The 23,633-nt window shown below is 47.1% G+C and overlaps 2 protein-coding genes across 3 annotated transcripts in view; one reads left to right on the top strand and one right to left on the bottom strand.

Annotated features, from left to right (window-relative positions):
• Positions 1 to 6,383: 6,383 nt before the first annotated feature.
• On the bottom strand, positions 6,384 to 9,655 carry POLR2K (RNA polymerase II, I and III subunit K). 2 transcript variants are annotated; one of them, XM_056110780.1, is made up of 4 exons: positions 9,552 to 9,655; positions 8,724 to 8,804; positions 8,344 to 8,436; positions 6,384 to 6,601 (listed from the first exon to the last, which is right to left on the bottom strand). In XM_056110780.1, the coding sequence occupies exons 2-4, from the start codon at positions 8,782 to 8,784 to the stop codon at positions 6,579 to 6,581; spliced, it is 177 nt and encodes a 58-aa protein (XP_055966755.1). In that variant the 5' UTR covers positions 8,785 to 8,804; positions 9,552 to 9,655; the 3' UTR covers positions 6,384 to 6,578. The 2 variants fall into 2 exon arrangements, with proteins under 2 accessions (XP_055966755.1, XP_055966746.1); XM_056110771.1 differs by having other exon boundaries at positions 8,724 to 8,793; positions 9,552 to 9,641.
• LOC130041786 (F-box only protein 43-like) overlaps positions 9,492 to 23,633 on the top strand; it is a 32,800-nt gene continuing 18,658 nt past the window's right edge. Inside the window, exons 1-2 of the mRNA XM_056134079.1 lie at positions 9,492 to 9,668; positions 21,143 to 21,256. Coding sequence (XP_055990054.1) covers positions 9,492 to 9,668; positions 21,143 to 21,256 — 291 coding nt within the window. The remainder of the gene's footprint in view (positions 9,669 to 21,142; positions 21,257 to 23,633) is intronic.

Consider the following 23,633-nt stretch of genomic DNA (forward strand, 5'->3'; position numbering starts at 1 on the left):
AAGGTTCCATCCATGAGATTATGAAGAGCCTATCGACAGTGCAAGGGATGAGATTATAGTAGACCATCAAAAGTCCAAGGAAAGAGATTATAGGAGACAATCAACAGTGCAAAGTTTTTCTGTGACAACACCCAGATTAACTTTTAATAGTAAAAGCACAGTGAACCTATTTGGAAGAACTGCATCGAGCTCCTTCTGAACATTGTTCACAGCTTCCTCTGCAAGCCCATGATTTCCCTTGAACACGTATGTCACCTGCTTGTCTCTCTGTCTCTTTACTTGCCTGTTTCTGTTCTAGAGAAGCCTGTGTTCTCGCAAACATCGATCTCTCCCTTTTCCTCTCCCCTCACATCTTTTAAAATCAGTTTCAATAACAACCTTGCTTTACCATTTTTGCCCCCTCAGTGAAACCTTACTGTGAGGGAAGGAGATAGACCCACAGTGCCCGGGCTGAGTTTGGGACTGGCCTGATCTAGGTCAGGCGTTTGCCTGGGCACTGATGGCCGAGGCGGGTTGAGCAGAGAAGTGGGAACACTCTTTCCTCAAGCCAACCTCCCGCACTTCCCACTTCACTCAGCTACCGGCCACACCAAAGCTCAATTTGGATAGTATCTGAGAACCACTTAATACTTATAAAAATTGTTTTTATTTCCACAGAAAAGGAGGTGGACTATGTTCTCCCCTCACTTCAAACTTCCTAAAACACAATAGTCAACATTCAGGGATTATCTCACATAGGCAAAATTGAAATACAGTAACAAAACACTTTTGGTTATGTAGAGGGAAATATATCTTTTCCTCTGCCCATTCATGTTCTATCCTGAATGCCTTCAAATTAACTGGAAAAAAAAAAGAACAAACAAAACCCCAGTTTATTTTTGTTTTTCTTTGTGGGTAACAGCCGGTGTTACTCCGGCCTTGCTCCTGGCTCTGCTCTCAGAGATGATTTTTGAAAGTGCTGGGGAGACCATCTAGGATGTAGGGAGATTGGTGAACCCCTATACTATGTCTCCCTAGTAGACAAGAAGATACAGAAGAAAATAGTTTGGTTTTGATGCACTTAGGGGCTTCATAGAAAAGTGGAAAATCCAAAACCCAGGATTAATCCTGGGAACTCATCTCCCATTCTGATAAGGGTGATTGGACCTAGGGAAAGGGGTGGGGGTGTTCAGGAAGGGTGAATCTGTGGGAGAAACAATGGAAGACAGGACTTACTTAGGACACTTTCCTCCAGCCTTATCTGGTGAGATTGGGGAAGCACTGACTTCCAAGACAGAATTTCAAAGCAGAGGGTCCATCCCGGGTCTTGTGCTAAAAATCATTTTGACGACCTGGTGGACCAGCTCAGTGACTTGCGAGCACATAGTCACGAGTGACCTGGATACAGTGGGCACGGTCCTGGCCACTGCGCTGTTTGGGCTTGACAACATCACACTTTAGGGTCCCCAGTCGCAGATTCGAAACCTGGCTGCACCACAGCCAGGTGTGTATGTATGAACCACATAAAGGGGTGCATCACCCCTGTCCCAGGACACTAGAAACAGATGTGAGTGCCACAAGGAAGAGATTCCGCACAAAACTACAGCTATCATGTCTGTGTCTCCACCAAGAATGTGCCCCATGCCCACAAGCAACAAAAAGCTCTGGGAGCACCACAGTCAGATGCTCACGCAGTCCCCAGTCCCTGGTTACCACAAACAACAGCAAAGCGAAGAGGATGGAAGAGATTTTGAAAAAGAAATACGGGGAGGCTGGAAGGATAGTAGAGTGGGTAGGGCGCTTGTCTTGCATGCTACTGACTAGGGTTCGACCTCCAGCACCCCATGTGGTTCCCCCCAAGCACTGCCAGGAGTGATCCTTGAGCGCAGAGTGGGGAGCACGCCTTTGGGTGTGGCAAACAAAGTTTTTTAAAACCTAACTTAATGGACCGTGAGTGTGGAAAGGTCAAACTGCAGCTGAATCTCATGAAGACAAATGTTCATGAAAAACGACTCATTCCTGACATTCTATTTGCTCTCAACAGAACGAACATCTCCAAATACAGCAGATATGTGTACCTAAGTCGAGAAATCAACATGACAAACGACCTGGCACCTGAGTTGCGCAGGAGGAAGAGAGCGGCCTGGAATGCCATCAAGAGTGTCGAAGAAATAGCTAAGAGGACGAAGAACCTCCGGTTCCGGGCACATCTCTTCGACTCCACCATTCTCCCTGCACTAACATATGCTTCAGAGACCTGGGCCCTATGAAAACAGGATGAGAACACTATTTGGGTCTCCCAAAGAGGAATCGAAAGAGCTATGCTTGGAGTAGCACACTTCACTCAAGTGAGAGAAGGAATTCGGAGTTTCAACCTCCATCAACGATGGAGAATCAGGGACGTTGTCTCATTTGCCAAGGCGTCAAAAATCAGATGCACTGGATACGTAATGCGATTTGAAGATGACTGCTGGACTAGAGCCATTACTAACTGGATTCCATGGGATGTCAAAAGAACGTGTGGCCCCCCCACCTACGAGATGGTCAGACTTCTTCATCAAAACCCTGAACAAATGATTTGAGGCTCTTCATGTTCCTGGAGCGAGCAGATGCCATTGGGCTACACTAGCATGTGACAGAACAAATGGAGACATTATTGGTGCCTGCTCGAGCAAATCGATGAGTAACGGGATGTCAAGTGATCAAGTGATCAAGTGAGGAGTGACAATGACTCCAATTCATTAGATGTCCTGCAGTATGGCTCAATGTCAGTGTCCTGCAGGAAGGGGGTGCACCAACACGCTCCTGGCTGGCTTTGACTTGGGGACAGAGTATCTGGGTCATTTTATCACCGGAGATAGGATTCAGCTGAAAAGTGAGATTGTGCTTGTCCACAGAGCCAGCAGAGATCAGTCTGAGTTCAGCTAACATTGTCTTGGCCCAAGATGATAACTTTTTGTCTTTGGGGCCTATCTGCTCCAGTCAGTCACTCTTACCTGGGGTAAGTCACTCTTACCTTGGGGTTCAGGGACTCATATGGACCAGCTGCAGACAAGGCAAGCACCTTTACCCCTTTACGATGTCTGACTCTGCAAGAGAACTTTTAAACGCTCAGAATGGAATCTCCCTGATGAGCTAGTCATCATTACGCACCTCTAGCACTGTAGCACTGTCCTCCTGTTCACTGATTTGATTTGCTTGAGCTGACCCAGTAACGTCTCCATCATGAGACTTGTTGTTATTGTGTTTGGCATATCAAATACATCACGGTAGCTTGCCAGGCTTTGCCGTGCAGGTGAGATACTCTTGGTAGCTTGCCGGGCTCTCTGAGAGGGGCGGAGGAATCAAACTCAGGTTGGCCCGGTCGGCCCTGTGCAAGGCAAATGCCCTACCCACTGTGTTATTGCTTCCCTATTGGGATAACATTGATTACCCTGAAAGTGTCTGGCAACTGCAGAGACTCTGTGATTGGAATTTGTATTGTATGTTTACAGTGAAAATATCCTTAATTAATCTCATTCTGAGGGCTAGAGAGATAGTACAGCAGGCAGGGCACTTGCCTTGCATTGAACCTGGTCCACCCAGGTTCAATCCCCAGTGTCCCTCAAGAACTGCCATGAGTAGTTCCTGAGTGCTGAACCAGGAGTAATACCTGAGCATGGCCAGGTGTGCCCCCAAACAAATAACAACTACACTCTCCTTCTGAACGTCATTTCAACATTTTTTTTTTTTTTTGTCTGTGTGGTCCACACCTGGCTGTGCTCAGGGATTACTCTTGGCTGGGCTCAGGGATCACCTGGGCTGGAACCGGGTCAGTCGGCCAGGTGCAAGGCAGATGCTCCACCCACTGTCCTATGGCTCCCGCCCCACCCTTTCAACATTTTTGGAAGTTCGCAAGTTTGCTTGTTTTCTGGTATGAAACTCTTTCTCACTGTCACTGTCATCCCATTAATCATCGATTACTCGAGTTGGCTCCAGTAGCATCTCCATTTGTCCCAGCCCTGAGATCTAAGCATTGTAAACTTTATGCTCTCCCCGCGGATGTGGCTGGTGTGGAAACTCTCACCACCATTAAATGTGCACGCTTCAGTCTTAAGAGTTCTGCCACGGTATAGATGCTCTCTTTAGAATTCTTGCCTCGACGTGCAAGACTTTTGCTTATAGTGCATCCTCCAGCCTAGCAACGGCCAGTGGTGGGGTTCAGGTCTTCTTCATCCGTATGGCCCCACACCCACTGCCCTAACTAGCCGGCTGACCAGGTGTGTGACTAGGAAAACTCTTGCAGGAAACCTGCATTCCAGGACAGGCGCCGCAGCGCCCCCTGCTGCCGGAGCCCGAGGAGTGCATCCTCCAGCCTAGCAACGGTTTCTATGTACAGCGCAGGGGGCGCAGGGCAGCGGGTCCATAGCCGCTCGCAACGGCCAGAGGGTACCCGGGGATCCTCTGATCCCGTTCCGTTATTCCGCACTCTCGGCCTGGGGTCTCCAGGACTAACGGCTGCCCGCTTCAATGTCAGCCAGTCGGAGTCGGGGAGAGGAGGACCCTCGGTTTGTTCCCCCGTGCCAGGAGGATAATCCTCACTCTGAACTAGATCATGCATTTGTGCCTTCAGCTCCGCTTTACAGCCCGGCCCCGGGCGCGGGGCTGTGATAGCCTCCTGGCCGACAGGTACTCACCTGGGTGGCCCACGGGAGCGCAGGACAGAACCTGGCCTGCGAGCGCGCTGGGCGGAGGGGGCGTGGCGCCACTGCCGGGTCAGGGCGTGGGCGGGGCCTAAGCAGCCAACTGGCTGATTGGCTACCCTCGGCCCCGCCATCTCGCTGATTGGACCGGCGGCCAGTCTTAGCCCACCCCCGTCTCATTATGGGAAGAAAGAACTGAAGAGTCGAAGTTGAGTTCTCTTTCCTCTCCGTTTCCCTCGGTTTTCTACTGCATGAATATATGCTGTTTCAGAGACTTGGGTTACCTGTCAGGAGATATCTACTTACGTAACTACTGAAACAACCTTTTGAGAAATGTGCATTGCATCCCGGATTAATTTATTCCCTCTTTTATACATAAATCAAAGAAAAGGTTTTCTCATCCTTATGCATTCAAAATTTTTCGAGTGCTGGCTTGAATCAGACACCATACTTACTGCATACTCTAATGTAAAGTCGGTAAGGCAATGCATTTCAGAGGAATAATGCTAGATATAATACGTTTAATACCAGACGAGTTAAAATAGTTAACATAAAGTATCTAATGTTATCTTTGGCACAGAACAGTTCAATAAATTATTTCTACCTCTCCTTGCATTGAAATTTAGACTAATAGGCAATGATAATGGTAAAACAAGTCTAATGTTAATGATATTTAGATGATGTCCATTGCCAATGCAGTACAGTGTTGAACTTGCGTATTTGTAAAAATTCAAATCTTGGAGTAATCCTTAGATTACTTTGCTAAACTGTCATGAGGAGCAGTATCTTGAGCTTTGGGTTATGTAGTCATTTCATGGCTCATGAAATGAGCCAGCAGAGTTCCTCCAGTATTCTGCCCTAAAATACTCAACCCACTATATTGTCACATCAGTTTACTCCCATCACATGGAGAGATCCTTGAGATTTGTGAGAATAGTTGCAATTCCACACTTCTCTGTAATTTCCCCTCCCCTCAACACCCCACCACTGTTTGGGGGGGAGGGGCCGGAAACCCCCCTAGCCTTGCTCGCAGCCCCTCTACCACTTGAGCTCATGCTCCGATAGATGTTTTGTTAACATGAGACAGATAATTTGTTCAATGTTAGAGACACACAGGCATTAATAGAAGTTGGACTATATGTCATCTTCAAAATAATGACTAGGGAGGTCAACTTGGCATTCCATGGTGAAGAAATGGGGGACAAGTGCAGTATAGATGTGACTATCCGTTTTACAGCCTTAAAAATTGGCGCAAAGTTTTAAATGTTTCTTCAGTAATTCAGCGTAGGCCAGTCCTTCTTGTTTATATCCAAAAGCAGAATTTTCTACTTTTGTGAATGATTATACCAGGGAAATTTCTACCTGCCTTAATTTATACTTGCTTTATCCACATAACCTGGGGCTTATTCTACCTCAGAGAAAGCAACCACTAACATTTCTGCCCAAGTTTAGAAAAAAAATCATTATAAGGACAGAAGGCTTACATCAAGTTGCATAAAGTACAATCCAAAACGATGTGTACATATAGTAAATGCACTGGCATACTCTATTCAAAGCAATAATCGAGTTTATAAAATTGGTAATGGAAAAAGTGGTTTCTAAGTATTACTCAGATCTTCAGAGAGCCTCGCAGAAGTCCAAGTTGTGATTATGAGTGTAGTTGGGGAAGCACCTTTCAAATGTCAGCATGTCGGATTATATACCACAAAATACCATAAATCATGCAAGTCAACAAAAATAATTTCTTTATACAAATGCTTATATCTTAAAGACTACATGTTTTTATAAGGGAAACAAAACAAAACCATAGGTATAGAGTTCTATTCACAACAGTAAGTATGCTAATCAAACTATATAACACTGAGAAAAAAGTCAGCAAATTCAAATATGAGAAGATATTCCTCTGAATTCCACATTTCACCGAGCATCAAAGACCACCACTGGAAAAAACTGTTAAGGAAAAAAAAATTTAAATGACATGAATGAGTTAACATTTTCAAGTCACTTCTTCATTTGCAATGAGTAGTTATTGCAAATACACATAGGAATGGAATCCATATTTCCTAAGACAACTGGAAATACACTAAATTTAAAAAAAGTTTACTTATCCCTTTCCTATGACAAAAGCCAAACCAGTGGACCAGAAAATCAATTTAAAAAGAAGTTAAAACTAGGTCATGAATGTAGCTCAGCAACAGAACACTTGCATGCATGAGACCCTAAGTTCCATCCCCAGCAGCATCCAACTCCCCCCAAAGTGAAAAACTTGATTTTAAATTAATGTGAGGGCCAGAGAGATAATATAGGAGATAAGGCAACTTCCTTGCTTGTGGGGCAAATGTGGTTCCTCCAAGCACTGCCAGGAGTGATCCTGATGCACAGAGCTATGAGTAAGCCCTGGGCACTGCTTGGTGAGGCCACCAAATCCAAAACAAACAATAAAAAAGACGTTGAAGCAGGCCAAGGAGGACATGGAGGAGAAAACCAGTAACACAAGTTCTCAAAGCTGAGCTCCTGATCTGAACCCAACAAAAATCATTATCCCTTAAAAACAACAACAGAGACAGAAAAAGAAAATATAAAACAGTATTTTCAGCTGGGGAGGTAGCTAAGTACAGAAAGGCATGCAGCACCATACTGAGGGCCTGTGTTGATTCCTAGCACCCCACCCCACCCCTAGCCCCTCACACATCAGACTTGTTCTAATAAATAAAATTCAGGGGTTGTGCAAGGGTTAAGGTGCTGCCTTGCACACAGCCACAGTCTGATCCTCGGCAGCACAATGATCCCCGGAGCAACTGCAGGAGTGATTCCTGAGCAGAGATCCAGGAGCTCTGATCACCACTAGGTGTGGCCCAATCCTGATCCCAAAACAAAGTTTCAAAAATTACCATTAGAAAACCACATAAATATTTATTCTTGATTGTGGACAAACACACAGGTCTTATTTCCTGCTCCCATTAGCTGAAAAACACAATATTTAGATATTTCTCTTTTGGGGGGCTGGAGCACAGCGGGTAGGGCGTTTGCCCCACACCCGACCGATCCAGGTTCGATTCCTCCATCCCCTGTGGAGAGCCCACCAAGCTACCGAGAGTATCCTGCCTGCATGGCAGAGACTGGCACGCTCCTCATGGCGTATTTGGTATGCCAAACACAGTTACAATAAGTCTCACAATGGAGATGCTACTGGTGCCCGCTTGAGCAAATCGATGAACAATGGGAGGGCAGTATAGTGCTACAGTGCTCTCTCTGGGGGGAGTTTTTAGGTACACTTGTCAGTGCTTTGGGTCACTCCCAGAAGAGGGTGGAGTTGGGGGGAGGGATGGAGGGGATCAGTCCCATCCTATGCAAGCACTTAATCCCTGCACTATTTCTGCAGCCCTCTATTTCTCCTTGTAGTTTTAGTTTATCCATATACTCAAACTTACAAATAAGCACCTAGCTAGAAATAGAACCCTTGGGCAGGAGAAACTGCTCACTGAGCTGTGGGGCAGGCTTTGTACACAGGGTCAGGGCTCAATCCCAAGAACCACACGGCCCCCACAACACTCAGCCGGGAGCAGACCCTCAGCAACGCTGGTGTGATAAGACAGAATCCTTCACAAATGGGTCTTCACTAATCCCCACACGTGCCCCCTTTCTTCTGCCTCCAGCTTAGAAAGCACAGTTGAAAGGATACATCGTTTAGTCCTTTTCTTGTACATAATTCTGTATCCACATTCTCTGCATCTGATTGGATCCCTGGATTTTATTTCATTTTCTGTGTGACATTCTGAAAAAGAAAATACGACCATTCAATGTCTAATGGGAAAGCACTACAGTCAAGCAAACTGTGTAGCAAAATATACTCAAGCTCAAGGTTATGTTAGCGTTAGCAAATAAGTTAAGGACGACAGAAAGAACAACTGTGGGCAACGCACAGTTCCAGGAGAGGAAACGACATCTGAAGATGAGGAACTTTTACAGCTGTCAAAGGGTTCTCCTTCGTCCCTTTGAAGGGAAACGTTATTGGAAACACAGCATAAAAGAATAAACACTGTCCACCGAGTCAACTCTTACCTCCACAGATATATATCATTGGCTGCTGCTTTGGGGGTTGAACGTCCTTCTGGGTGTCCATCGTTAGCTCCTGAAATCAGACTGAGACACTGAACATGGCAAAGGTGCCTCACAAGCCCACCCGACCTCCCATCTTTGCTCAGGGAGAACTAAAACTAAGTCCCAATTCCTAATCTGTCCTTTCCCTCCCCAATGTGTGGCTCTAAAGGAAACAAAACACCCCAGATTTCCTTATCCCCAACTTCGACGCGATAAAAGAGAAAACCACGCATGTCGGTTCATTTCGACGTCGCCTCCTAATTCACGCCCGGAGCTTGAGCGTCATCCTTCTCGTTTCACGACGAAGACACGGGGCCTCAGAGACCGGATCGCACGGGACTAGTGGGGCCCAAGAGGCAGCGGGATTCCGACCTGCCAAGCTCGGGTCGTCTTTTCGCCCTGGGACGAAGCCGTGTATCTCCACACCTTCGTCGTAAATTAAATGGCCGGGCAATTACATCGTTCTTTGGCCGGAGGGCGAGGACAGCGGGCAGGGCGCTGGCTTGCACGCGGCTGACTAGGTTCCATGGTCGGCACGCCATCGGGAATAAGTTCTGAGCATTGCCAGGTGTGACTCCCACACAAAACCCCAAATTATTTCCGTCCTGTCCTCTGTATGCATTAGAAGTGCCTGCTAGGGCCAAGGCAGGGGAAGATCAAGAAGTGACTCCAGCTAAGCAGCAAGAGTTCTAAGGAACTAGAAGCACGGCCCAGTCTCTCCCACCTCGAATGCCCGAGCCGGCGCATTTAAAGTCGTGCTGTCTTTCCAGTTCCATCCCGCACACTTACCTCCGAACCGCGCCGCCGCTGCGTCTAGGCTGCGGCCACACCAGCACCTCGCTCCCCTTCCCGGCTTCCGCCGGCTCCAGACACAGCCCCAGCCAACTTCCGGCGCTGGAAGACGACGTCAGAGCCACCGCCCCTTCCGCCCCGGCCGGTGCCAGGAAACCTGAACTGCGCGCGCGCGGTGCAGCCCGTGGCGGGGGTGGGGCGGGGGCGGGACGCGGCGGGGGATGGGCCGCGGTTGCCCCGGGTGGCCGAGCGGACCTGTGGCTGTTTCGATTTTCCATTAAAACGGAGCGCTTAAACCGAGTCCCGCGCGTCAGGCTGGTCTTTCTGACTCCTGAGGTCGCTGGGAGGTGACAGTCCTCGGGAGGACGGGGTTGGAAGGAGAAGCGTAGTGCCCCTAGCATGCTCGGCGAGCCGTTAACTGCCAGGGGCGCAGAGGAAGGGGCCCGGCCGCGCGTCTCACCGGGGAAAGGGAACGGAACGTTGTTTTTTCCAGTTGTGGAGCCGTGTGCTGGAGCTGGCCCCTGTTCATTTCAATTTCTCCTCTTCTCTCTCTCTCTCTCTCTCTCTCTCTCTCTCTCTCTCTCTCTCTCTCTCTCTCTCTCTCTCTCTCTCTCCTCTCTCAAGATACCTGATGGCCCTCTCACCCCGCCTTGCAGAGGCTGGCGTGAGGACAGCCACCGTATTAAAGCTAAGAGATGTGGGTGGCCGCGGTATTCCACTGTCCTGGACAGCCCTATGGATTTTGTCCCGAGGCAGAGAGATCCGCCCAGGCCCTTGCTGTGCATGCAAGGACCCCGGGTCAGAACCCAAGCACTGCATGGTGCCTACCTGGGCAGGGCAGACTGGACCAACAATATAAGATGAATGCTGTTGGCTTCACACCACTAATATTCGTTTGCTTCCTTCACTCTATCACAGATGGGAGAAGAAAGCGATTAACGTTTAGAGAAGAACCCAGTGTGAAATGTCATTATAATGAAGCAGAAACAGATTTCTTTCTCCTGTTTCCCCAAATTTTGAACTTTGAAAATCACCTCCAACTGTCCGCTTATTTTTGTTTGTTTTGTTTGTTTTGTGTTGGGGGTCACAGCTTTATTTATTTTTGTTTGTTTTGTGTTGGTGGTCACACCCGGCAATGCACAGGGATTACCCCTGTCTTATGTACTCAGGAATTACTCCTGGAGGTGCTGGAGGGACCGTATGAGATGCTGGGAATTGAACCCGGGTGGACTGCGTGCAAGGCAAATGACCTACCCACTGTGCTATTCCTCCAGACCTTCCAACTGTCCGCTTTAATAGAAAGATTTAACTTGATCTTTCCCATCGCCCTAGCCCCCCCCCCCCCATTTTTAAGTTTCCAGGGATACAGCATAAATTTTTGTGTCTCAGAATAACATCAGACACAAATATTCTAACTAACACCTTTGTTATAGAGTGCTTCTCAACCAAAGAGAAGGTAATCGATAATAGAGTCAAAATAAGCTTCCTTACAAGAAGTATTACATAGTACCTAACTAGGAACAACAGTGACGTGCTCCATAAAGGGAAGCATTAATAATCACAAACTGCTCTGGATTCTGACTCTACAATTGGGTTATCAAGCTGATTCTGATTTATCAGACTATGGAGAAGAGAATGGATCAATTTACATCGAACACAGTGGGAGTGGGTCCTGGGACTCATCAGAGGGGCAGGACAATGACAGTTGGAAGCAAAGAGATGGATAACTTTGTGTTGATCCTAAATTCGATATCATTTTTCCCTATCAGCAGGAACCTGAAGTTTCAGAATCACTATGGAGATTGCTTAGTAGAAACGTTTATCAACGGTAGCAGGTCATCTTTCTTGAACACTTACTATGTGGTAGACATCATTACGTCATTCTCACGGGGGGGGGGGGGGTGGGGGTGGGGGGCGTAGCGGCCTTGCCAACTGGAATACCAGTGCCTCTCAAGAGAAGCACAGGAGTCATAGTTACAGTGGGTAGGGTGCTTGCCTTGCATGTGCTAAGCCAGATTGGATCCCTGGCACCCCATATGGTCCCCCAAGCCCCACCAAAAGTGATCCCTGAGGACCACGGGGTGTGATTAGAAACCAAAAACCTAAGAGATGGTTATGGGGATGCAAGTTACTATTTCAACCTGAAAGTCTGATTCCTTTTTCTTTGGTTCATTTTAGCATAGCTGAATATCACAGTGATTAGAGGATCTGAAAAGTCTTCCATTCTCTTCTTTTTTGTGTGTGGGGGTGGGATTTGGCTCACACTGGCTGTGCTAAGGACTTATTCCTGACTCTGTGCACATGGATAGCTTTTCGCTGATGCTCAGGGGAATCATATGGGTGCTGAGGATCAAACTGGGGTTGGTTGGAGACAAGGCAAGCCTGTACTCTCTCTTTTTTTTTTTTATAATTTTATTTATTGAATCACCGCGAGAGCAGTTACAAAGCTTTCAGGTCTAAGGTCGTACGATGAAACACCCGTACCTTCACCAGTGCCCATGCTCCACCACCAAAAACCTCAGTATACCCCCATCCCACACCCTCCCCCACCTGTGGGGCAGATGAATTCCACATTACTCTCTCTCTACTTTGAGCACACTCAATATTTCAATACCAGACCCACCATTATTATTTGAGATTTTACTCCAACACTCAGATCTGCTGAGAAGGCAACAGTAGAAAATTTGTGTTCTATTACTGGTTACGATGTCATATGATGTCACGTGGCTGCAGTAGGGCCGCACTGTGTAAACACACAAAAAATGTTCGGTAGTCTCAGACCATTTCCCCACTCCATGGAGGTCGATGGTGATGGTCAGGCGAAGGAAGGAAGGAAATGAGGGCCAGGCTGGTTGGTCTTAGCAGCAGTTTATTACATGGAAGAGATGTGTGTCATGGAGGCCCCAGGATCTCTCAAGCACATGTACCTTTGTTCTCTCAGCTTCTGTCCTCAGTCCCATCTTCCCAGGTTCTCTGATGCACATGTCCCCAGAAAGCCCTGAAATCTCCCTTATACAGATCATAGTACCTCTAAAGGGTGCAATATTGTGAGGTCATCAAAAGGAGTTACAGAAAGAACATTGAGGCAGCAAACCATACATTGTTTCTTTACATCCACAGGCCAGTAATCCTGGCCTCACCTTTTACAAGCTACAAGCACTTGGATTAGCACAACAAAGACCAGTCTGCTAGAGCTTGGAATCTACATCTCCAAGATCAGTCTGCCTGGAGCCAGGCATCTACATCCCAAAGATCAGGCCTGGTTTAGCACCTGGGATCTGCATACCTAAGACCAGCTAGGTTCCTGTGAGATAAGGGAAACTGCCTCAATATACTGAAATCATTTACTGAAGGCAGTTTGAAGGGGAGAAAGTTCAGTCTCATCCAAGCTAGTCAGGACACACAGGAAAACTGCTTCTAGGACAGATCAACCCACCCTAGAACAGATTTCCCTGGATGTGTTTCTCCTCTCCTTGTCCGACCAACATATAAGCATACATAATATAAATCATTTTGTATGGACACAGTAAGAAATACTTTTGAGCTTATAGAATTGCTCTCCTAGGGCCATCTCGATCTCAGACTGCAGTGCTCAGGCCAGATATCTTTCCTATTCCTAGCAGCAGGGTCCTAGTCTCGTCATTACTTTTGGATCATGACAGCATTTGCCTATGATCAAACTCTTAACCTATAGTTAAGAATCGTGACACCTTGGCCTGGCCCATCGCGATGCCAGGGTAGCACATAACTTACCAGGTTGCCCTGGTTCCATCCAGTCCCTTGTCGGGACCCTGCCCTTGGAGTGCTAGGAAGTGAGGGCAACTGAGTCTTAAGTTGAGAAGGCAGATGCCCAGGATTGAATAATATTCAAGGCCAATCAACTCCTAAGTTACAAAGCATAATATTAACGCTCTTCCTGTATCCATACAAAAAGGCCATTGTCTTATAGTAAACTATTCAAAAGACATGAGAGGAGAAAAGCAATATTAGCTTACAGTACAAGTTCAGCGTCCTAGAAGGATGAGACCTTACAAATTGGTTGGGGAAAAGAGCATAGAAGTAGTTACAAAGTAATGGGAGTGACTCAGGAGCACTGTGATAGGTGCAACCTGATAAACCTAAGCTCCTTGTATTCCAACACCACACGATTTTGAAATTTCGAAATTTTAACACTTAAATCTGGAGGGATTTCTGCCAAAAGCCACTGGGTTTCGAGATTTGCTCCTGAGTCTCTGGGATCATGGCCGTTGAGCAACTTGATTAGGAGCCAGAGAGGCCATTCGTGGGCGATGACTTGGGGTCTCGTTGGGATGGGGAGGACAGGCCCGGCTCAACCCCCATCCTGTGAGACCCAACAAGTTTCGTCACTGGGGGTCCAGACCTGACTGTCCAATGGCCTCTGGAGGATGATGGCCACCGAGCCGCCAAGGGGGAGCAGGCGGAGGGACAGCACCCTTTTCCCCCTGGGGTGGCCCGGCAACAGTAACCTACTGTGGGGTCCGGATGCATTTCTGCCTACTGTGGGGTCCGGATGCATTTCTGCCAAAAGCCGCTGGGTTTTGAGATTTGTTTCTGAGTCTCTGAGATCAAGGCCGTTAAGCAGCTTGATCAGGAGCCAGAGAGACCGTTCGTGGACGATGACTTGGGGTCTCGTTGGGGTGGGGAGGACAGGCCCAGCTCTCCCCCCCCCCCCATCCCGTGAGGCCCAACAAGTTTCATCACTGCGGGTCCAAGCCTGACTGTCCAATGGGCTCTGGAGGATGATGGCCACCGAGCTGCCAAGGGGGAGCAGGCAGAGTGACAACACCCTACCCTCCCTGGGGTAGCCTGGCGACAGTAACGTACTGTGGGGTCCGGATGTATTTCTGCCAAAAGCCACTGGGTTTCGAGATTTGTTTCTGAGTCTCTGGGATCATGGCCATTTAGCAGCTTGATTGATCAGGAGCCAGAGAGGATGTTCGTGGGCGATGACTTGTGGTCTCGTTGGGGTGGGGAGGACAGGACAGGCTCCACCCCCATCCCGTGAGGCTCTGTGTGTCTTGTCACTGGGGACCTAAACCTGACTGTCCAGTGGCCTCTGGAGGATGGCGGCCATTGGGCCGCTGGGGGGAGCAGGCCAAGGCATGAAACCTATTCCCACATGGGTTGGCCCAGCACCGGTAACCTACTGCAGGGACCAAACGCATTTCTGTCAAAAGCTGCTGGGTTTCGAGATTTGTTTCTGAGTCTCTGGGATCATGGCCATTAAGCAGTTCAATCAGGAACCAGAGAGGCCATGCCTCCAATTATACATCTGAGCCAGAGGTGGTTTGTGGGTGTGTTTCCCACATACCTAATTTTTGGCCGTTTACTTTCTTGGTAAACTTTGCCCCAAGTTTTTGGGGTCTGGCCAAAGGCACAGCAGCAATTTTGGGGTATCTGGAAGTCTGAAGGCGCCATGAGGCTGTTGATGCACTCTCCTCACAGGTACAGATTGACCTGCTGGCGGCACCATACCCCCCCTGTACTTTCTTAAGCCCTGTACTATCTCTCAGTCCTTCCATTGTTTTATGAGAAGCATTAAGTCTTGTGGAAAGCAGACAGATTTTAGAATTCTGTGATTAGTTGTGGGCTGATATAAAATCCAGAGAGGGAAACAAGAAGGTGAAAGACTGGTAGGTAAACAGCAAGAAAATATCATGCTTTTTATTTTTATTAATTTTTAATCGATATGTCAAACACAGTAACAACAAAGTCTCCAATGGAGACGTTACTGGGCCCACTCGAGCAAATCGATGAACAACGGGAGGACAGTGACAGTAACAGTGAATCTTGAAATTTTTAATTTTTATTTTATTTATTTTTATTTATTGTTTGTTTGTCCTTTTGGGTCACACCCAGTGATGCTCAGGGGTTACTCCTGGCTCTGCACTCAGGAATTACCCCTTGGGACCATATGGGTTGCCGGAGATTGAAACTGGGTTGGCTGTAAGCAAGGCAAACGCCCTCCCCACTTCAGCCCCATAGCATGCTTTTTAACAGAGGTTTATTGAGATTAAATATCTCTTAAAATAATTTAATGGATATTAAACACAACATATCTGGATGCATAATCTCTATAGCACTCTAACCCTGGATAACCTGTGTCTTTTTGAAGGGAGCGGGGAGGGGAGTTTTGGCCATATTTTACTCTGGGCTAAGGAGCTGTTCCAGGAGGTGCCTCAGACTATGCAGTGCCTCAGGGACAATGAATTGCCACGTGAAAGGCAAGTGACTTACCATCTGTGCTATCCCTGCAACCCACTGGAGGGATTTCTATAGTTCAGAGCTGCTACACCAATCCCTTCAGCAAGGTCTTTCCTCTTAAGGTGGTATACACAAAGTAAGGGGCAGGGTTGGGATCCCAATACCCTCTCCAGGCTGGTGAGCATCCTGTTCCTGAGTTTACCATTAAGGAGCAGACTTTGCGTCTAGGGCTCGTTTTGACCCTGGGCTCATTCCAGTAGGATGCCTCATTTAGGATCTAGATAGAGAATAAAAAAAACAGGAAAGGGAGACCAAAAAAGGCTGCCATGAACAGAAGGATAATACCTGAACATGAATAGAAGGTAATCATAGCCACCTTTTAGATGCCTGGATATACTTAATCTTTAAAAATGGATGGTCACGGTCATGGTCCTCCCGTTATTCATCGATATGCTCTAGCGGGCCCAGTAACATTTCTATCGTGAGACTTGTTGTTACTGTGTTTGGCATATCGAACACATCACGGGTAGCTTGCTAGGCTTTGCTGTGTGGGCGAGAGACTCTTGGTAGCTTGCTGGGCTCTCCGAGAGGGGCGGAGGAATCGAACTCGGGTCGGCCATGTTGGCTGCATGCAAGGCAAACACCCTACCCTCTGCGCTATCGATTATAAATTATTACTTCTTTTGTTTTGGGGTTACATTTGGCTCTGCTCAGGCCTTATTCCTGGCTTTGCACTCAGGAATCATTCCTGGCATTGCCCAGGGGTGCCAGGAATCAAACCCGTGTCGCCGTGTGCAAGGCAATCACTCTGACAGCTATACTGTCCCTCTGGCCCCAATTGTGACTATTTCACTCTTTTTTTTTTTTCCCCCTTTATTTTATTTTATTTTTTTTAAAGTTGTAGATTTACAATTTTTTGTGCTTTGGTTTCAATTATACAATGATCAGATACCCATCCCTCCACCAGTGCCCATTTTCCACCACCATGGATAATATCCCTCCCACCCCCATCCCCCCATCCCCCCGTCTCTGTGGCAGGGCAATCCCCTGTGTTCTCTCTCTCCTTTTGGGTGTTGTGGTCTGCAAAAGAGGCATTGAGTGGCAAACATGTTCAGTCCATAGTCTACTTTCGACATGCATCTCCCCTCCTGGGAGGATCCTCCAAACATCCTTTATTTGGTGCTCCCTTCTCTATCTGAATAGCCCTTTCCTCTAGGATACCCGGCTGGCCTCTAAGTTATGGAGTAATCCTCCTGGTGCTGATCTCAGCTATTCTTGGGTATTAATCTCATACTTTGTTACTTTATATCCCCCAGATGAATGCAATCTTTCTATGTCTATCCCTCTCTTTCTGACTCATTTCGCTTAGCATGATACTTTCCATATTGTACCACTTGTATGTAAATTTCATGACTTCATCTTTTCTAACAGCTACATAGTACTCCATTGTGTAGATGTACCAAAGTTTCTTTAACCAGTCATCTGTTCTTGGGCATTCAGGTTTCTTCCAGTTTCTGGCTATTGTAAAGAGGGCTGCAATGAACAAACAAGTGCAGATGTCACTTCGACTATACATTTTTGCCTCTCTGGGATATATTCCCAGGAGTGGTATTGCTGGGTCAAATGGGAGCTCAATTTCTAATTTTTTGAGAATCGTCCATACTGTTTTCCAGAAGGGCTGAACCAGTGGACATTCCCACCAACAGTGAAGGAGTGTCCCTTTCTCGCCACATCCACGCCAGCATCGGTTGCTTTTGTTCTTTTGAATGTGGGCCAGTCTCTGAGGTGTGAGATGGTATCTCATTGTGGTTTTGATCTGCATCTCCCTGATGATTAATGATGTAGAGCATTTTCTCATGTGCTTTTTTGCCATTCGGATTTCTTCTTTGAGAAAGTTTCTGTTCATTTCATTGCCCCATTTTTGGATGGGGTTGGATGTTTTCTTCTTGTGGAGTTTAATCAGTATTTTGTATATCCTGGATATCAACCCCTTGTCAGATGTGTATTCGGTGAATATCCTTTCCCATTCTGTAGACTGTCTTTGTATTTTGGTCACTGTTTCTTTGGAGGTGCAGAAGCTTCTTAGTTTAAGATAGTCCCATTTATCTATCTCTGTTTTCACTTGCTCGGCCAGTGGCGTGGCATCTTTGAAGATACCATTAGCTTCAATGTCATGGAGGGTTTTGCCAACTTTGTCTTCAATGTACCTTATGGTTTCTGGTCTGATGTTGAGGTCTTTAATCCATTTTGATCTTACTTTTGTACATGGTGTTAGGCAGAGTTCTGAGCCTATTTTTTTGCATGTAGCCGTCCAGTGATGCCAACACAATTTATTAAAGAGGCTTTCCTTACTCCACTTCACATTACTTGCACCTTTATCAAAGATTAGATGAGCATATGATTGAGGAGAAATGTCAGTGTATTCAACCCTGTTCCATTGGTCTGCAGTTCTGCCTTTGTTCCAGTACCATGCTGTTTTAATTATTACTGCTTTGTAGTACAGTTTGAAGTTCGGGAGGTTGATTCCTCCCATTTTCTTTTTCCCAAGAATTGCTTTAGCTATTCGTGGGGGCTTATTGTTCCATATAAATTTCAAGAGTGTTTGCTCCATTTCTTTGAAGAATGTCATGGGTATCCTTATAGGGATTGCATTGAATTTATACAATGCTTTCGGTAGTATTGCCATTTTGACAATGTTAAGTCTCCCGACCCATGAGCAGGGGATATCTTTCCATTTCCTCATGTCCTCTTTTATTTCCTGAAGTAGCGTTTTGTAGTTTTCTTTGTACAGGTCCTTTACTTCCTTAGTTAAGCTGATTCCTAGGTACTTGATTTTCTGGGGCACAATTGTGAATGGGATTGTTTTTTTCATGTTGCTTTCTTCTCTCTCACTGTTTGCGTATAGGAAAGCCATGGACTTTTGGGTATTGATTTTATAACCTGCAACTTTACTATACGAGTCTATTGTTTCTAAGAGTTTTTTGGTGGAAGTTATTGGGTTCTCTAAGTAGAGTATCATATCATCTGCGAATAGTGAGAGCTTGATTTCTTCCTTTCCTACCTGGATGCCCTTAATATCTTTTTCCTGCCTAATCGCTATTGCAAGTACTTCCAGTACTATATTGAACAGCAGTGGAGAGAGTGGGCATCCCTGTCTCGTCCCTGATCTTAGAGGGAAGGCTCTCAGTTTTTCCCCATTGAGGATGATGCTTGCTGTAGGCTTGTGGTAGATGGCTTTAATTATGTTGAGGAAGGTCCCCTCTATACCCATTTTGGCTAGGGTTTTCATCATAAAGGGGTGCTGGATCTTATCAAATGCTTTCTCTGCATCTATTGATATGATCATATGCTTTTTATCTTTTCTTTTGTTGATATGGTGGATTATGTTGATTGATTTCCGAATGTTGAACCATCCTTGCATCCCTGGGATGAATCCTACTTGGTCATGGTGTATGATCTTTTTGATGAGTAGTTGGATTCTATTTGCTAGTAGTTTGTTGAGGATCTTTGCATCTGTGTTCATCAGGGATATCGGCCTGTAATTCTCTTTCTTTGTGGTATCTCTGTCTGCTTTTGGTATCAGTGTGATATTTGCTTCGTAGAAACTGTTTGGAAGTGTTTTTGATATTTCAATTTCGTGGAAAAGCTTAAAGAGTATTGGGAGTAAGTCCTCTTTAAAGATTTGGAAGAATTCACTAGTGAATCCATCCGGGCCAGGACTTTTGTGCTTGGGGAGACTTTTTATTACCATTTCAATTTCCTTGATGGTGATAGGTCTGTTCAGGTATTCCAGGTCTTCTTGGTTCAGCCTTGGGAGTCTGTAGGAGTCTAGGAATTTATCCATTTCCTCGAGGTTTTGATGTTCCGTGGCATAAAGCTTCTCAAAGTACTCCCTGAGGATCCTCTGAATTTCTGTGGTTTCTGTTGTAATGACCCCCGACTATTTCACTCTTACCAAAACCTCTTTCTTTAGTTCTCTTAACTCTAAATACAATATATATACATATATATGTATATATGTATTGTATTTTAGCCATTCATAGCAGCGTTGAGGGGGTTACTCCTGGTGGTGCTTGTGGGACCACATATGGTCCTGGGGGTTCAACTGGGCACCACTGTGTACCGCTTCTTAACTCCTATACTCCCTCTGGTCCCAATGTTATTAACATTATTAATACTTTATGCTTTAATACTTAATGCTAATTTAATGATTATGCTTTAATAATACTTTAATACTTAATGCTAATTTTAATACTTTATGCTTTAATGGGCTGGAGTGATAGCACAGCGGGTGGGGCGTTTGCCTTACACGAGGCTGACCCAGGTTTGATTTTTCTGTCCCTCTCGGAGGGCACGGCAAGCTACCGAGGGTATCCCGCCCCCACGGCAAAGCCTGGCAAGCTACCCATAGCATATTCAATATGCCAAAGACAGTAACAACAAGTCTCACAATGGAAATGTCACTGGGCCCTCTCAAGCAAACCGATGAACAAGGTAAGGACAGTGCTACAGTGCTATACTTGATGCTAATTCAGCATAATCCATCCTTCTCCCAAACCCTACTCTGACCCAAACCCCATTCTATAAACGGTATTTAGCGTTAAACTAGGAACTAGCATTCTATAAACGGTATTTAGCGTTAAACTAGGAACTAGCAGGATTACAGAAAAAGACTAAGGAACTAGTTAGTGGGGAGGAACAGGGCGGAGTGGGCGGGGCACAACGGGCCGGGCAGGGCTTGGAGAGATGGTGCGGGCGCAGCGGGACTGGGCGGGGCACAAAAGAGGCTGGTCACTGCGCTCTGGTCCTGGGAGGGAAGGGAAGGGGCCCAGAGGCATGGGGCGGGGCCTAGGGGTGGGGCGGGGCCTAGGCGAAGGGGCGGGGCCGAACGGGGCGGGGCGCGCTGCGTTGCGTGGTGGGGCGGGGCGTAGCGGTTGCTCTGGCGGGCAGTTCAAACCGCAGCAGGGAAACGCGGCGCCGCCAAGCCAACCCGGCGTGGGGGTTGCCATAGCCCCGCATCCCGGGGGACGAGGCGTGGCTCCTCCTCGGCGTGCCCGCGGCTGCCGCCTGTCCCCCCGCGGGCCACCTCGGCCGCCGACCTGGGCCACCTCCCGCTGGGGCGGCGTCGCGGGGCGTCCAGGTGGGCGGGGGCGGCGCCCCTCAGGCTCTGCCTCTAGGTGGGCTTTGGAGAGGCCCCGAAATCAAGCCGCCCTCCGCTTCCTGCTCTCCAGGTGACGCCCACTCCCCCCAGGGGGAACCGTTAGCTGCCCCCCACACGCCCCCACTTGACACTCCGGGCGTAAACCAGCCAATGTCGGCGCCGCGCGGCCCCTCCGCCTCCACGTGTGCCCCCCTGTCCACAGCGGCCGCAGCAAGCCGACAGCCGGGTGACTAGGTCCCGGCAGGCGCAGGGGACCCTGCCCTCGGCCTTGGCCCGCGTTCCGAGCCCCCCGCAGCACGAGCGGCGGCGCGCCAGGGTCAGCGGCGCGGATGCCGCGGGAGTTTGCAAGGCCGGGGGCAGCTTCGCTGGTTTGGAGCCCACGTTGCTTTGACGTCCCGGAGCTGCGGGCTGCCGGCTGGTAAGACTGTAGCAGAGGAGGGACGTTTCCTGCGGCAACCTGACCCGGGGCTGCGGTTCAGACCGAGCTCGGCGGGAGTTTTTCTCGGCTCTCCTAGCTGGGGGCCGGTGTGAGAGCGTTGCGAGAGGCTTGCTAATGACTGCTCGCTGGAGTGGGGAATGAGTCGAATGCAGCAATTCTACAAGAAACCCGGGATTTCGCTTAAAGTTTTTTTTTTTTAGTTAGTTTTTGCTTTTGGGGGGTCACACCTGGTGGTGCTCAGAATCGACTCCTGGTTCTGTACTCAGGAGTCGCGCTTGGAGGTGCTGGGGGATCAGGCTGTGTCCATGAGCTCCAGCTGACCGAGCTATCTCTCTGCCCCTTTAAGGTTATTTTATTATTATGGAGGGGGGCGGTTTGGGTCACACCCGGTGATGCTCAGGGTTTACTCCTGACTCTGCGCTCGGGATCATTCCTGGCGGGGCTCGGGAGACCATATGGGGTGCAGGAGATTGAACCCGGGTTCATGTATAAGGCGAGCACCCTGCTGGCTGTACTGATTTTCCCCCTTGGACTGTGGTGCTCAGGGATCACTCCTGGCTGACCGCGGGGTGGGGGCCGTATGACACTTCAAAGGTGAACAGGAATTTTGTTTTGTTTCATTTAGTGTTTTTTTCCCCAAAAAACACTAGCTATAACAAGTGACATATGACATTTAGGAAGCCACGCTCATCTCTGCATCCTCACTTGTTCTAGAGCTTGCCTCTCAAGCCTCCCAAATTCTAGCTCGGTGATACACCTAATGGTGAAGGAGCAAAATAGTTTGGTTTTACTTTTAATATTTTTCCAGTTTTTGGCACACATCCCACAGGCAGGGCAGTCCACAGGACTTACTCCTGGCTCCAGACTCAGGGATCACTCCTGACCAGGCTCAGAGGACCATATGTGGTGCCTGAAATAGAACCCTGGGTGGCCTTGTGCAACGCAGTCCTCTTACCTGTTATACTTTCTTTCAGGGCCCCTAGTTTTAATCGTACCAAATAGGGGGAGGGAAAAGTGTTTCTGTTAGAACTGGTGGGGTGGGAGATCCTTTGGGTGAAAATGTGTAATTGGTGGCACTCAGGTTCTCACTCCTGACTCTGTGCTCAGGATCCACTCCTCTCCCGAAAGGGCTTAGGGGACTCATGGGATCATATCAAGTAAATCATGTGCAAGGCAAGAGCCTGAGCCCCTGTATGATCTCTCCAGCATATTTCTAGCTTAAAAGTTAATATTTGAAAACAAAAAATTGCCTTAAGAGGCAATGCAAAATTATTGACAGCAGTGTTAACTGCTCTGGGCTGGGAAATTGGCAGTGATTTTCACCTTCTGAGCTGACAGAAACCTGAAGACTTAGCACAGAGAAAGGTAGAGAAGTCTAGTAGCAGTGATTTTCTTTAGTTTTTATTGTTCAGCCATTCTGGGCTTGGGCCCCATATAAGGTGCCAGGGATCGAACCCAGGTCAGTCATGGGCAAGGGAAGTGCCTGAGCCCACTGTACTATTTCCCCAGCGCCAGTAATGATTTTCTAATAATCCGTTATGCCATAAGGAGTTTTTTTGTGGCCCAAACAGTTATTTATTTGTAAGAAGTTCATTCATTCATATGTTAAATCTGATGGAAGTTAGGTATAAATTAATTTCTTTCCCTTTATAATCAAATACAGTTTATCTTCAGAGGATAGGATTTTTATTTTTATTTTTTTCTCTGGTGAAGTGTATTGAATCCAGGTCTTCATACTTGTAGCACTGAACTTCATTACCAGCCTCTTTTCAGGATTTTTTTATTCCCTTTGTCTTTTTGCAAAGCACTTTTTCAACTAATAAAAATGGTATCTAATTTTATTTTAAATTAAAAAAACATTAATAATATTATGCTTGATTTTGTTATTTTGTGGTTACTCCCAGGACCTCTTAATAAAGGGAAATTATTCATTTGGTCTGGAGAAAACTTTAAAAGAATTATCATTTTCTTTTCTTTGTTTTTTTTTTTTTTTTTTTTTTGCTTTTTGGGGTCACAGGAATTACTCCTGGCGGTGCTTGGGGGACCATATGGGATGCTGGGATTCGAATCCGGGTCGGCTGTGTGCAAGGCAAATGCCCTACCCGCTGTGCTATTGCTCTAGCCCAACCATTTTAATGCCTTCTGAATAATCTAGAAAAATATCAGTGACTGTGATTTTCTTTGCTTTGCTTTGAGTTGGATTTAATTTGTGTTTCTGAGGAGAAGCAAATATGACATATTGAAAACATCAAGG

This window comes from Sorex fumeus, unplaced genomic scaffold, assembly GCF_029834395.1.
Source record: "Sorex fumeus unplaced genomic scaffold, SorFum_2.1 ptg000002l, whole genome shotgun sequence".
Lineage (NCBI taxonomy): Eukaryota > Metazoa > Chordata > Mammalia > Eulipotyphla > Soricidae > Sorex > Sorex fumeus.

Excerpts from the sequence above, each read along its gene's own strand:
- POLR2K (XM_056110780.1), bottom strand. The coding sequence starts at position 8,784 with ATGGACACCCAGAAGGACGTTCAACCCCCAAAGCAGCAGCCAATGATA. Across the intron at positions 8,437-8,723 it reads AATGATATATATCTGTGGAG|AATGTCACACAGAAAATGAA; the intron begins GTAAGAGTTGAC and ends TTTCTTTTTCAG. Across the intron at positions 6,602-8,343 it reads CAAGAAAAGGACTAAACGAT|TGGTGGTCTTTGATGCTCGG; the intron begins GTATCCTTTCAA and ends AGTTTTTTCCAG.